This window comes from Uranotaenia lowii, chromosome 1, assembly GCF_029784155.1.
Source record: "Uranotaenia lowii strain MFRU-FL chromosome 1, ASM2978415v1, whole genome shotgun sequence".
NCBI lineage: Eukaryota > Metazoa > Arthropoda > Insecta > Diptera > Culicidae > Uranotaenia > Uranotaenia lowii.
In genome coordinates this window covers 99,931,645-99,947,208 of record NC_073691.1, presented here as the reverse complement: position 1 = coordinate 99,947,208, position 15,564 = coordinate 99,931,645, and the positions used below count along the sequence as shown (strand labels likewise).

At 40.6% G+C, this 15,564-nt stretch overlaps 1 protein-coding gene across 4 annotated transcripts in view; it reads right to left on the bottom strand.

Moving 5' to 3' along the window:
• Positions 1–15,564, bottom strand: part of LOC129747123 (calpain-D) — a 450,101-nt gene that overhangs the window by 120,346 nt on the left and 314,191 nt on the right. For 3 of the 4 annotated variants that reach the window (XM_055741165.1, XM_055741174.1, XM_055741159.1), the window contains exons 9-10: positions 7,831–8,097; positions 7,626–7,772 (exon numbers count right to left, since the gene is read on the bottom strand). The exons of the other annotated variant lie outside the window; for it this stretch is intronic. In XM_055741165.1, the coding sequence (XP_055597140.1) occupies positions 7,626–7,772; positions 7,831–8,097 (414 nt within the window). The remainder of the gene's footprint in view (positions 1–7,625; positions 7,773–7,830; positions 8,098–15,564) is intronic. 4 annotated transcript variants of the gene reach the window in all.

Below are 15,564 nucleotides of genomic sequence, written 5' to 3'. Positions count from 1 at the left end.
ATGAATTACTCAACACAAATCGAGGAAAAAAACATGAAAAAAAATTTTCATCAGCAGTTTTTCGTTCGTATTTTACGCTTCAAAAAAAAAACTCTCATGGTTTTTTTACTAAACTTGTTCGAAAAAAAATGTTTTTAACGCATAAATAAAAAAAAATTACGACAAAATTTGTTTTTTTTTTGTTTGTTTTTGCAACAAAGTGAATAAATCCAGGCAAAATCCGGGCATTTTAACTGAAATCCGGGCAACCGGGCCGGGCCGGACTTCTGTCAAATTTTGTGTTAAATATCCGGGCAAAACCGGATAAAACCGGGCAATCTGGCAACCTTACCCTAACTGCATTCTCAATTGAAGGAGAAAGAAGTCTCAAATAAGCTAATAACCATTTTACGTATTCATGCCAAAGCTTTCCCATGCCAAAGTTGTTTCCATTTGCTTGATTAGTTCTCGAGTAATGCGAATAATTGTAAAGGAGCCCCCCCCCCCCCCTCCCCCTCTCCTTCATATCACCCCACTGGAAGGAGGCAGTAGTACCAAATATTCACATAAACCTTCCCTGTGCTCAAATACCCTCTCAACCCAAATTTCATTCCATATGCTTAGTAAGTTCCCGAGGGATGTAAAAATTATATGGGAGGACCCTCCCCCCTTAAAATTTCCGACTTGAAGGACGAAAGGTTCTCAAAATATCATAGAAACATTTATCGTAATCATATACCTTCCCACGTCAAATTGGGTGCCATTTGCTTGATTATTTATCCAGTTATGCTAAAAATTGTAAAGGAGCACCCTCCCCCCCCTTTCTTTATCCTCACTGGAAGGAGGGAGGGGTACCAAATATTCATAGAACTGTTTATCGTACCCATATACCCTTCCTAGCCAAATTTGGTTTCATTTGCCCAAATAGTTTTCAAGCTATGCAATAAAAAAGTGGTTAAAGGCCCCCCTCCTTCTTCCTGTATCTCCAATGGAAGGAGGGAGGGGTTTGAAATAATCATAGAACCATTTTTCGTATTCCACTACCCTCCTATGCCAAATTTTGTTCCATTAGCTTGATTAGTTTTCGAGTTATATGAAAAATTGTAAGGTAGCCCCCCTCCCCCCTTCCTATCATCCCACTAAGAAGAGGGAGGGGTACCAAATAGGGGTAGAGGGGTAGAAATATTCCTCGTTCCCAAATATCAACCCATGCCAAATTTGATACCATTTGCTTGATGGGTTCTCGACTTATGCAAAAAATTGTCTTTTGTTTGGGAGGCCCCTCCCTCCCTTCATGAGAGAGGGAGGGGTCTCAAACCATAATAGGAACCTTCCCCTGCCTCCAATACTCCCACCTGCCAAGTTTCACGCAAATTGGTTCAGTAGTTTCCGAGTCTATAGGGAACAGACAGACAGACAGACAGACAGACAGACAGACAGACAGACAGACAGACAGACAGACAGACAGACAGACAGACAGACAGACAGACAGACAGACAGACAGACAGACAGACAGACAGACAGACAGACAGACAGACAGACAGACAGACAGACAGACAGACAGACAGACAGACAGACAGACAGACAGACAGACAGACAGACAGACAGACAGACAGACAGACAGACAGACAGACAGACAGACAGACAGACAGACAGACAGACAGACAGACAGACAGACAGACAGACAGACAGACAGACAGACAGACAGACAGACAGACAGACAGACAGACAGACAGACAGACAGACAGACAGACAGACAGACAGACAGACAGACAGACAGACAGACAGACAGACAGACAGACAGACAGACAGACAGACAGACAGACAGACAGACAGACAGACAGACAGACAGACAGACAGACAGACAGACAGACAGACAGACAGACAGACAGACAGACAGACAGACAGACAGACAGACAGACAGACAGACAGACAGACAGACAGACAGACAGACAGACAGACAGACAGACAGACAGACAGACAGACAGACAGACAGACAGACAGACAGACAGACAGACAGACAGACAGACAGACAGACAGACAGACAGACAGACAGACAGACAGACAGACAGACAGACAGACAGACAGACAGACAGACAGACAGACAGACAGACAGACAGACAGACAGACAGACAGACAGACAGACAGACAGACAGACAGACAGACAGACAGACAGACAGACAGACAGACAGACAGACAGACAGACAGACAGACAGACAGACAGACAGACAGACAGACAGACAGACAGACAGACAGACAGACAGACAGACAGACAGACAGACAGACAGACAGACAGACAGACAGACAGACAGACAGACAGACAGACAGACAGACAGACAGACAGACAGACAGACAGACAGACAGACAGACAGACAGACAGACAGACAGACAGACAGACAGACAGACAGACAGACAGACAGACAGACAGACAGACAGACAGACAGACAGACAGACAGACAGACAGACAGACAGACAGACAGACAGACAGACAGACAGACAGACAGACAGACAGACAGACAGACAGACAGACAGACAGACAGACAGACAGACAGACAGACAGACAGACAGACAGACAGACAGACAGACAGACAGACAGACAGACAGACAGACAGACAGACAGACAGACAGACAGACAGACAGACAGACAGACAGACAGACAGACAGACAGACAGACAGACAGACAGACAGACAGACAGACAGACAGACAGACAGACAGACAGACAGACAGACAGACAGACAGACAGACAGACAGACAGACAGACAGACAGACAGACAGACAGACAGACAGACAGACAGACAGACAGACAGACAGACAGACAGACAGACAGACAGACAGACAGACAGACAGACAGACAGACAGACAGACAGACAGACAGACAGACAGACAGACAGACAGACAGACAGACAGACAGACAGACAGACAGACAGACAGACAGACAGACAGACAGACAGACAGACAGACAGACAGACAGACAGACAGACAGACAGACAGACAGACAGACAGACAGACAGACAGACAGACAGACAGACAGACAGACAGACAGACAGACAGACAGACAGACAGACAGACAGACAGACAGACAGACAGACAGACAGACAGACAGACAGACAGACAGACAGACAGACAGACAGACAGACAGACAGACAGACAGACAGACAGACAGACAGACAGACAGACAGACAGACAGACAGACAGACAGACAGACAGACAGACAGACAGACAGACAGACAGACAGACAGACAGACAGACAGACAGACAGACAGACAGACAGACAGACAGACAGACAGACAGACAGACAGACAGACAGACAGACAGACAGACAGACAGACAGACAGACAGACAGACAGACAGACAGACAGACAGACAGACAGACAGACAGACAGACAGACAGACAGACAGACAGACAGACAGACAGACAGACAGACAGACAGACAGACAGACAGACAGACAGACAGACAGACAGACAGACAGACAGACAGACAGACAGACAGACAGACAGACAGACAGACAGACAGACAGACAGACAGACAGACAGACAGACAGACAGACAGACAGACAGACAGACAGACAGACAGACAGACAGACAGACAGACAGACAGACAGACAGACAGACAGACAGACAGACAGACAGACAGACAGACAGACAGACAGACAGACAGACAGACAGACAGACAGACAGACAGACAGACAGACAGACAGACAGACAGACAGACAGACAGACAGACAGACAGACAGACAGACAGACAGACAGACAGACAGACAGACAGACAGACAGACAGACAGACAGACAGACAGACAGACAGACAGACAGACAGACAGACAGACAGACAGACAGACAGACAGACAGACAGACAGACAGACAGACAGACAGACAGACAGACAGACAGACAGACAGACAGACAGACAGACAGACAGACAGACAGACAGACAGACAGACAGACAGACAGACAGACAGACAGACAGACAGACAGACAGACAGACAGACAGACAGACAGACAGACAGACAGACAGACAGACAGACAGACAGACAGACAGACAGACAGACAGACAGACAGACAGACAGACAGACAGACAGACAGACAGACAGACAGACAGACAGACAGACAGACAGACAGACAGACAGACAGACAGACAGACAGACAGACAGACAGACAGACAGACAGACAGACAGACAGACAGACAGACAGACAGACAGACAGACAGACAGACAGACAGACAGACAGACAGACAGACAGACAGACAGACAGACAGACAGACAGACAGACAGACAGACAGACAGACAGACAGACAGACAGACAGACAGACAGACAGACAGACAGACAGACAGACAGACAGACAGACAGACAGACAGACAGACAGACAGACAGACAGACAGACAGACAGACAGACAGACAGACAGACAGACAGACAGACAGACAGACAGACAGACAGACAGACAGACAGACAGACAGACAGACAGACAGACAGACAGACAGACAGACAGACAGACAGACAGACAGACAGACAGACAGACAGACAGACAGACAGACAGACAGACAGACAGACAGACAGACAGACAGACAGACAGACAGACAGACAGACAGACAGACAGACAGACAGACAGACAGACAGACAGACAGACAGACAGACAGACAGACAGACAGACAGACAGACAGACAGACAGACAGACAGACAGACAGACAGACAGACAGACAGACAGACAGACAGACAGACAGACAGACAGACAGACAGACAGACAGACAGACAGACAGACAGACAGACAGACAGACAGACAGACAGACAGACAGACAGACAGACAGACAGACAGACAGACAGACAGACAGACAGACAGACAGACAGACAGACAGACAGACAGACAGACAGACAGACAGACAGACAGACAGACAGACAGACAGACAGACAGACAGACAGACAGACAGACAGACAGACAGACAGACAGACAGACAGACAGACAGACAGACAGACAGACAGACAGACAGACAGACAGACAGACAGACAGACAGACAGACAGACAGACAGACAGACAGACAGACAGACAGACAGACAGACAGACAGACAGACAGACAGACAGACAGACAGACAGACAGACAGACAGACAGACAGACAGACAGACAGACAGACAGACAGACAGACAGACAGACAGACAGACAGACAGACAGACAGACAGACAGACAGACAGACAGACAGACAGACAGACAGACAGACAGACAGACAGACAGACAGACAGACAGACAGACAGACAGACAGACAGACAGACAGACAGACAGACAGACAGACAGACAGACAGACAGACAGAATTCAAGATTTTATAAAACGCTTGTATAGTTACAGGACCACGGCCGACGGATGGATTTCCAAGTCCCTCGAACATGGAGAAAGCTGCGCAAAGTAACACCTCCCCAAATCCCGCGGTCGTATTTTTTCGGCCCAATCTTCAACGGGAATCACCAGTCGGACCAGCCAGCAGCTGGAGTGGCTTTCGGAAGTTTATTGACCGGCCCACGGAGAATGCGAAACTTTGTCAACGATATCAAGACCCTTCTCAGTTATAGTGAACCAGTGTTTTATGTGTTTGTGAATAAAAAAGAATTTAAGAACTAAAATTGTATCTTTTTACTATTCAAACTCCTAATAGGAACTTCGAAACAACAGGGTAAAAATCTTCCAATTGGAATAAACGGAAAATGGTTCAATGAATAAATGTTTTTAAATCTATATCTAAATTACCTTTGAGCAAAGATAATAACTTTAAATCAAATGAAACTGGTTTTTGTATCAAAGCATTAATATTTTGAATCTAAGATTTTTCAAAAGAAAAAATCTTTGAAACAGAGGAAAATGCATTTGAACCAAAGGATTTTTTATTTATACCAAAACCAAAGGAAAAAATCCTTGTTTTTGGGGCACTTTCCTTTGAAATAAAAAATCTTTGGTATAAGAACACACCCGAAGTTGTACACGTCCTGATAATAACTTGTCGCCAGTGAGTGTCGCCAGCGCTCATTGACGATAACTCCGGTTTGGGGATTCAGCGACAATAAAATTTACCTGAATCGAGGTTGGAAAAAAGGTAAAATTCAGCGAGAAAAAAGGTAAATCCAAATAAGGTAAAACTTACCTCGTAGCGAGGTGTAATTGATCTGAATTGAGCTCGATAAAAAAGTATAATTCACCTAGAGAAAAAGGTAAATCCAAATAAGGTAAAATTTACCTCGTAGCAAGGTGTAATTAACCTGGATTGAGCTAAACAAAACGGTACAATTCTTCTAAAAAAAAAGTAACTATTCGCCGAACCCGTTCATTGAGGTTAAGCTGTTTTGTCATTCTAGGAACAAGTTTTGCTTTGTGCCTAATATGTGAAAATCGGAATAGAATGGTAAGTGTTCTTGAATATCATTTAGTTGTGCTGGTTCTCGTCATAATACTATTGATTTTGTTTCAGATCGGCCCATAGAGCTTTGAGGTGTATTCCACGTCATCCTCCAGCCGGAAAAGCCGAACCTGACCGGATTAGTCGAACGGAGGAGGCCATGAATGTACGCAACGCAGGTGGATTCAGCGGCCATAGCGGCTCAGAAGAACGCGAAGCCGAATTACCAGTCCCTATTTATCTCCAATAAATATCATTTTTGAAAGAATTTTGTATTTTCTTAATTCTTATTGAAGAAAACAATCAAACCAACCAGCATTTACCTTTAAAATCAGTAAATGGGAAATTATTTACTATTTTGCTAGGTGAATGCGGAAAAGGTAAAATTTACCTTTTTGCTAGGTAAATTGAAAAAAGGTAAAATTTACCTTTTTGCTAGGTGAATGAAAAAAAGGTAAAATTTACCTCGAAAGAGGGGTGGAAAAAACTCACCTCGCAAAAAGGTAAATTTTACCTTTTTTTTATTTTCCGTGAAAGAAACTCGCATTTTTCGTTTATAACTCGAAGAATCTGCTGGAAATTTATCACTTTGTAAGCATGTTATTCTAGAAAGATTTTTGTTCTTCAAGATTGGTAATAACAAAGTTAGATTTTCGTGAAATATTTCCATAAAATAGACTTTGGAAGTTGGAGAAAATGCTGAATTTTCCCAACTCAAATTTGCAAAACTTTACTTGGTTCAAACTATTCCATGAAAATGTTCAAGTCTGTTCAGTTTTAGCTCCTTTTTACATAAAGTAATCAAAAACAACTATTACTAACGAAACCACAATCTTTTGCTGGTATTTTATCAAACTGAGTTAACAATTACCGGTTGGATAAAAATCATGCCAACCAGTTGAACACTCAAAAATTACCAGCCAGATATTTTCAATGTTGATTTTTTTTTCATTTTTGGACGTTTTGGATTCAAGATGACACTGCATACAAACTCCATAACATAATCAAAAAGAGGCTGTACAACACAATCAAAAAGAAATCGGACTACATTTGCGTTCTCAAGCATGTTTTACTTTAATATTTCTGCCATTCTCATATAAATTTTCGATACAATCGTTTTCGTAACGTCACAAACAATCCAATATCGCTTTCGGCACTACCTTATTTAAATATTCTTTGATGGGCATGGGTTTTTATGAGCGAAGTTGATTAAAATTTTTTTAACTCGCAAAAAAACGACTCAATATCAGATCTGTAAAAGTGTTAAATACATACCTGTCTTTGCAATGGCGGAACAGAATCGATAGTTTTCAACTCTCCACGAGTAGACACTACGTTGTAACTTTCCTGACAGTCACACTTGACATGTATCCATCGATTTTCATGGCGGTTTTCTACCATAACAACAAGTCCTGCCCAGCCCTAGAAGAAACAAGAATTTTTTAGAAAGGTGAAGTATACAAAGTGCTTCGTATACTACCTTTGTTAAATAGTACGCTGTCATGCCTTCGCGACCTTCGTGGCGTTGCCCTTTAGTTAGTGTAAGGCTTATAATGGCATCCGCAAGAACGTATGTTGGAGGCGATATTTGCTCATATAGCAAATATTTTGAACTGTGGATTGCCAAAACACATTGAGGATACGTAAAAGATTCTTCAATTCCAGTGTGCCAATGATTGAAAGCTAAGCAAACAATAAGATACAATCCACTTTCCAACATTTTATGGCAGCCTACGAAGCCTCGTACCTTAAATTGATATGCAATTATATAAAAAAATACGAACAAAACTAATATAGTGACAAACGAAAATTTCGGAATTCTGTAAACATTTGATCGACCGTACACTGATTTTTGTAGTGTTTTTATTCTATGCAAAATCTATTTGAAACGGTTTTTTTTGGTTACAATTGTGTGCTCACATCTAGTCAGAGGTGCCAGGTGTCCTGATTTATCAGGATTTGTTCTGATTTTCGAGAGACCGTCCTGATTTTTCAAAAACTGTCGAGTTGTCCTGATTTTGGAAAATTTGTCCCTAAAATGTCCTGATTTTCATAAAAACTTTTTGAATATGGTCGAATTTGTAGTTATACTATGAGAAAATCGAATAAATCTATATATATAAAAATGAATTTCTGTCTGTCTGTCTGTCTGTCTGTCGGTCTGTCTGTCTGTCTGTTCCCTATAGACTCAGAAACTACAGAACCGATTTGCGTGAAACTTGGCAGGTGGGGGTATTGGAGGCAGAGGAAGGTTCCTATTGTGGTTTGAGACCCCTCCCTCTCTCATGAAGGGGGGGAGGGGCCTCCCAAACAAAAGACAATTTTTTGCATAACTCGAGAACCTATCAAGCAAATGGTATCATATTTGGCATGTGGTGGTATTTGGGAACGAGGAATATTTCTATGAATATTTGGTACCCCTCCCTCCTTTAAGTGGCGTGATAGGAAGGGGGGAGAGGGCTACCTTACAATTTTTCATATAACTCGAGAACTAATCAAGATATTGGATCCAAATTTGGCATGGGAAGGTATTGGGATACGAAAAATATTTCTATGATTATTTGAGACCCCTCCCCCTTTTTTGTAGAAAGGGGGAGGGGGCCTCTTTCATATTTTTTATGTAGTTCAAAAACTAATAAAGCAAATGGAACCAAATTTGGCATGGGAGGGTATTTGGATACGAAAAATATTTCTATGATTATTTGAGACCCCTCCCTCTTTCCAGTAGGGAGATATAAAGGAGGAGGGGCCTCTTTTATAGTTTTCAACATAACTAAGAAAGTAATTAAGCAAATGGAACCAAGGACTATAAAAATCGCTCACTCCTCGAAACGCACACGAAAATGCTTCGCCGCCGGCTCGCTATTCGTTTCTGTTCAATACAATCACGAACAGCAACAAAAACGATTCTACGACGGCGGTTTCTATGCTGCTCGTATTAAAAAATATTCATGAGCGAGTCTGGGAAACGGGATCACGAGAGACTCGAATTTGCTTCATGAGAATTTTGATACCGAGCTTGCTGTCTGTTTAGGGAAGGAAGTACGCCAGTTCAGAAGAAAAAAGTAGGAAGAAAAAAAAGAATAAGGAATCTTTCGGCTCGTCCTTCTCAGAGACAAACCGTCCGTACCGTCCCGGCACCGATCGTTTAAAGATTGACTTGGCCTACACAAGTGCACACTGTTGCTGTTGATGTTATTGATGCTTTTTCAAGCTCGTAGCTTCAAAAAGTGACGCACATTCTTTGTAGGAAGCAATAATAACAGCACTAGCAAGGAGCAAAACGATTCTTTTGGCTCGGCATATTTTCCTGAAAAGAATAATAATATCACTAAAATGGATTGGATGTGCCGGCCGTATGCACAGTGTTCTTCTTTTTTTCCATTCCTTTTGGCCAACGCGTGTTTACAGCCAACACGGCTTGGCATCATCTTTGTTGCTGTTAGTGTTTGTTCAAGCTCAAGGCAAAGGAACGAACATTTTTCCACGGGAAAGAATAATACCATTACTAACACGGCTCATGAGCGGGTTGGTAAAAAGTTTCATGAATCGGCTCGCTGCTACGCAACCGTCGGGTTGATGCTAGATTTTGTGTGCGGAGAAGGAAGCAAGGCAAAAAGGAATCAGGAGACTTGGTCGTGTTTTCGTTTTGGTCGGGCTTGATTCGTGAGAACAGGAGATTCTCACTCACACCTCATTCGCGTTCCAGGGCATTTTTATGAGCAAAAATCGGAGCGATGCAGGCTCCGTCGCTCGTTTGAGTGAGTTTTTCAATCCTTGAATGGAACCAACCTTGGCATGGGCGAGATTTGGGAACGTGACATGTTCTAATGTTTGAGACCCCTTCCAAAAATAATATATTCAAAGATATCTAGCTCTTAAAATTTTGCATATAAATGCCAACGGACAATCCTTTAACAAACCTTAACACCATCTACTGACAGAAAAGGTCAACATTTCTCGATAATTGATTTTTTCACTTGTACCCCTCGTTCCGGGGGGCTTAAAATGCACTGTAATATGCTTTTAATCAATTTTGGAATACTTTTGCAAAATGCACTCTGACATACTTTCATAAATTTTTGAAAAAAAAAACTATGCCACTGACTCAATTTAATTGAGAACCTCACTCGTTTTTGCGCATTCAGATTCCTCAATAAAAAAATCTTCAATCAAAACAGGTAACTAATTTGTATTGCATATCTCGTTGAGCCTGATCATTGATTCCAAATTCCAAGGAACAGCGCTAAGGATATTGCGATTAAGGGCCAAGATATATTATACAGATTTTTTTCCAAGATTTTAATTTAATTTTTTAATTCATTCAAATGCTGATAAATTTTATCTAGTTTTATTAAGATGTTTAAATCAAAATCTTAAATTTGCTAAGCTTTCCGGTTTAAATGTGAACAACTAGCAGCCACTTGAAAGCATGTGATAGGGGAGATGAGGGCATAACGAGCACCCGAGGCATAATGAGAACTACGCTTTTCTACGAAAGTGCGTATTTTCTTAAATAAATTTTCATGAGGATTTGTTTCGTACTTCCCATAGTATTAATTTTTCACAAAAAAAGGAATCTCCTTATCATCTTTACAGAGATATTTAAAAAAAACTAACTTGGTTCTCAAGTTACGAAAATATTATAATTTTTGAGCACCACGAAATAAGCTCTTATGATCTTAAAATAACCTTGATCTATAATGTACGCATTGCAACATGATGTACACATTGTTTCTCAATTTTTTCCATCAAAAAGTTTTTGATTTTTCACTTTTATCAATTTTAAAACACGTTTTTCTTAAATTTGTTGACTAGGGGCATATAGAGCACCATATTATCGAGGCATGATGAGCATTTTCTGCCGTAGAATCTAGCAGCGAATTAAAATTGATTTATAGCGCCACACCTTGACTAGTTTTCATCCGACAATTTAGCCTATTGGTAAGGTGTCGGAGAGGTAATCAAAAGACTAGAGTTAGATTTCTGTTCGAGGTGATTTTTTTCCATTCACAATTCATCATCGATTTTTTTTTGTTACATTATACGGCTAGTAGCATCATCCTCCGAACAAAGCCCATAATGTATGAGCGTGCGTGAATTGTTTGTATTCTACAAACAGACCTAGATTATTTTGTTATTGCTTTGTTTGATGAATCTACGACTCACCTGACTTCATCGAATTGAATTCGCTGCTAGATTCCCCGGCAAAAACGCACATCTTGCTCTGATTAATGGTGCTCATACTGCCTCAGGGGGGGTTCTCATTATGCCTCCACAGTGGCTGGTTTTCAGCTTTTGGCAAAATTTTTTAAAATGCATTTTTTAACGTTTTCATCTAGTTTTTCACGTTTCAGCCCGTTAGGGAATAGGCTTTTCAAGTGTCTGAACACGAAACAATAATGTAACCTCCATATTATAGCTATTTTCTATGGTTAAATAACCGTTTTCCTTAAGGTGGCCATTATGCCCCCATCTCCCCTAAATATGATAATTTAGAAATTAAAAACTTTTAAAATGATTTAATATTAGGAAGTGCTTATTCGTTTTTTTTTCAAATCAGCCATTTCAATAACAAAAAAGCAAAAAGTAATGTTTTCTAACACTCAAATTAGATTTGAAAAAAAAAATCAAATCTGTCCACGTGCACATCCGTGGACGGGGGTTGGGATTTGCCAAATTTCCACGCTTGTCCACGGCTGGGAGGAGGGGGTCTAAAATCTCATTTATCTGTCCAAGTGGTATCTGAACAGCCCCCAAGGAAAAAAAGCTTTGATTAGCGATTGAAGACTCTGATAGCGAAAAAACGTGCTAATTCTTGAGAGCCAAGACCACTTAGAGAAAGACCTCAGTATGTTTGTCGTGCAAATGAACCCTCAAACTGCTAGTTATTTCCGACCGTGTAATATAAATTGGTTTTTTTCCTTAGCGTGTTTTACTAAATAGTTGCATTTCTGCCGCAGCATTTGATGGTGGCGCTTTTTGATTTTGTCCGTCGATTTTCCCTAGAGTTCCGAATCTTGTAATGGATAATTTTTGCCCCTTCCTTCTTACAGCGGGGAGGAAGGATAGAGGGAGGGGAGTTTCATACAATTTTTACTGCATAACTCAAGAACTACAACAGCAAATGGAACCAAATTTGGCATGGAACGATATTTGGGTACGAGAAATGCTTCTATGAATATTTGGTATCCCTCACTCTTTCGAAGAGGTGGATGAAAAGGGGGAGGCGAGGTCTCCCTTACAATTTTCAGTATAACTGGAGAGCTGATCAAGCAAATTGAACAATTGACAATTTGACATGTGAGTGTATTTGGATACGAGAAATGTTTCTATTATAAATTGAAGCCGTACCTTTTAAGCGGTAAGATATAAAGGAAGAAGGGAGGGTTTCCATTTTTTTTTGCATAACTCGAGAATTAATCCAGCAAATGAAACCAAATTTCATCATAATAATCAAAAAAGTATTTGAGTACGAAAAATACTTTTATGAATATTAAGTTATCACCCCTCTATTGAAAGGGGAGAACGGAAAGGGGGATGGTACTCTCTTTTAAGTTTATACATAACTCAAAAATTTACTACTTAAATAAAACCAAATTTGGCATGAAATGGAATATAGGAAGGGAGGAGGGAAGCTTACATTTAACTTTTATTTTACAAAATCCGAGAAATGGACAATACTTAACATGGAAAATCATGTTGGTATGGCTCTATGATTATTTGACACATCATCCTCCTTTCCGTGAGAAGGTACATGGGAGGAGGGAGGTGAGCCCAATACAATTTTGTTAGCATATGTTCTCAATTTATGCTTACGAAGCCAACAAATGGAAACAATTATGGCATGGAAAGGTACTTGGTTACGAGATATGTTTCTACGATTGTCATATACTCTTATACTTTACAGTGTAGAGAGGGAAAGAAAGAAAGGGGCTCCATACAATTTTTGTTGTAAAGCTTAAATACTTATCAACCAATGGAACTATATTTGATATAAGAGGATTTTTGGGAACGAAAAAAAAATTTATTAAAGATTACAATCTCCATTCAGCAGGGGGTGAAGGGAAGGACAGGGGGGGGGGGGCTCTCTAATCAGTTTTTTAGCATAAATCCAGAACATATCAAGCAAAAACAACCATACTTTATAAGTTGGATTATTTGCGAACGATTAATTTGGGACCTTTTTTTTAGGGCGAAACTTAAGGAAACAGATGAAAATTATCAGATCTTTAAAACAAATTTATAAATCAAGATTCAGATTATAAGTTATGGTTTGTGTTGCAATTTGAAACTCCAGCTGAAGCTCTCATTTTAAAGTGGTTGCTTATTAATTTCGTCATAATTTGATTTAAAATAATACCAAAAACAATAAAAATTTGAATGATTTCTGAAAATATCATTTGGGGCCGTTCAGATACCACGTGGACAGAAAAATTAGATTTTTGACCCCCTCCTCCCCCTCCGTGGACAAGCGTGGACATTTGGCAAACCCCTACCCCCTCCCCGGATGTCCACGTGGACAGATTTGAAATAGTTTTCTTTAAATACCTATAATTTGACAGTTAGAAAACACCACTTTTTGCCTTTGTGTTATTGACATGGCTGATTTAAAAAAAAACTGAATAATAATTTCCTGACATAAAATAATTTTAAAAAAATTAAATTTCTAATTTATCATATTTATCAATTGTAGCTACTAATTGTTCAAACTTAAATTGGAAAGCTTTGCAATTTTAAGATTTTGATTTAAACATCTTCAGATTTATTCACCTTAAGAAAATATTTTGAAAGTAAGTATGTCCACGTGGACATGACCCAAACACCTACCCCCCTCTCCGTGGACAAGCGTGGACATTTCCATACCCCCTCCCCCCCCTTAAGTTGTCCACGTGGTATGTGGACGGCCCCTTTGACTCTGAAAGGTGTAGCAAAGCACACCGGGTCAGCTAGTAGGTTATAAAATAGATAAATCCATTGAACAGATGGTAATCTTCGGTTCAGATGATATTTGAATAGTGTTTTCGGATATGAACTACATGCCAGCAAACAAGCTGCGTACTGTTGTTGAATAAATCAAGGCGTTTACAGCACCTGTAAAATCCTGATTTTTAACTTCGCGTTGTCCTGATTTTTGACGAAACCACCTGGCACCCCTGCATCTAGTTCACTTTTTGAAGAAAAAAGATGGTAGACAGAGAAATATGAAAATAAAAAGAATTATAGGTGAAGATCAATAGTTTTAAGGGAAAGGTGTATTCAAAAATATAGTCCGATTCCATCACAGCTAACACATCCCTCACTAGAACGTCGGGTCCGGGTGGTTTTTCTCGGGTCCGATGGGAATCGATGAAGTTCGCTCTGGCGACAAGGTTGTCATGAACAAACAATATGCTCGATGTCATGGTAACCTAGGCCGCAACCGCATCAATTACTGCCAGCAATATTTATTCGACAGCGTACCGTATTCAAGGAATAATGATTGGACATGAGACGGGGAAATATTCGAATAAAATCCCGACACAGGTTCAATCTATTAAACCAGGGTTTAAGGCTTACCTTTGGGATAATCGAGTGAAGCCACCGACCCGACTCATCCTCGTTCCATCTGCGCTGCCAGTTGACAACCCGAATAGCACAAAACCGCCCAGTCAAAAATTTGGTAGGTATATCAAAAGATATACGTACATCTTTGTCGACAATAATCATCGTATAAAACGTTAGGAAAAAGCATATACCTACCAAAAGTGGAGGCGATATACGTACATGTTTTGATTATTTTCTGATTTACGACTTCGACTGCATCATTTAAGATCATATTACGATGTTTGATACACTTTGGTACGTTATGTTACATTGATGGTTTGTTGTACGAATCACCATTTATACGATGTGTGTAGAACTCTTGTACGATTTGCATCAATCCGACGATCGATTGGCGATATAAGTCACCCTTTAAGCGATGTGTTTTGCAGTCTTATACGATGCTCAGAGATTTGAACATCGATTGACAGCTTAAGACACAATCTATACGAAGTGTGTTGTACTCTATTACTATGTGAGGCATTTTACACAGTAAATTTTTGCCTCGATTTCCAGCCAAAAAATTTGCTGGAAATTTTCAGCAATCCTAATTTTTGCTGGAAACCAGCAATCGGTTTTCAAATTGCTGGTTTTTCCAGCATTCGGTTGTGTTGTTGTTATTTTTGTTGAA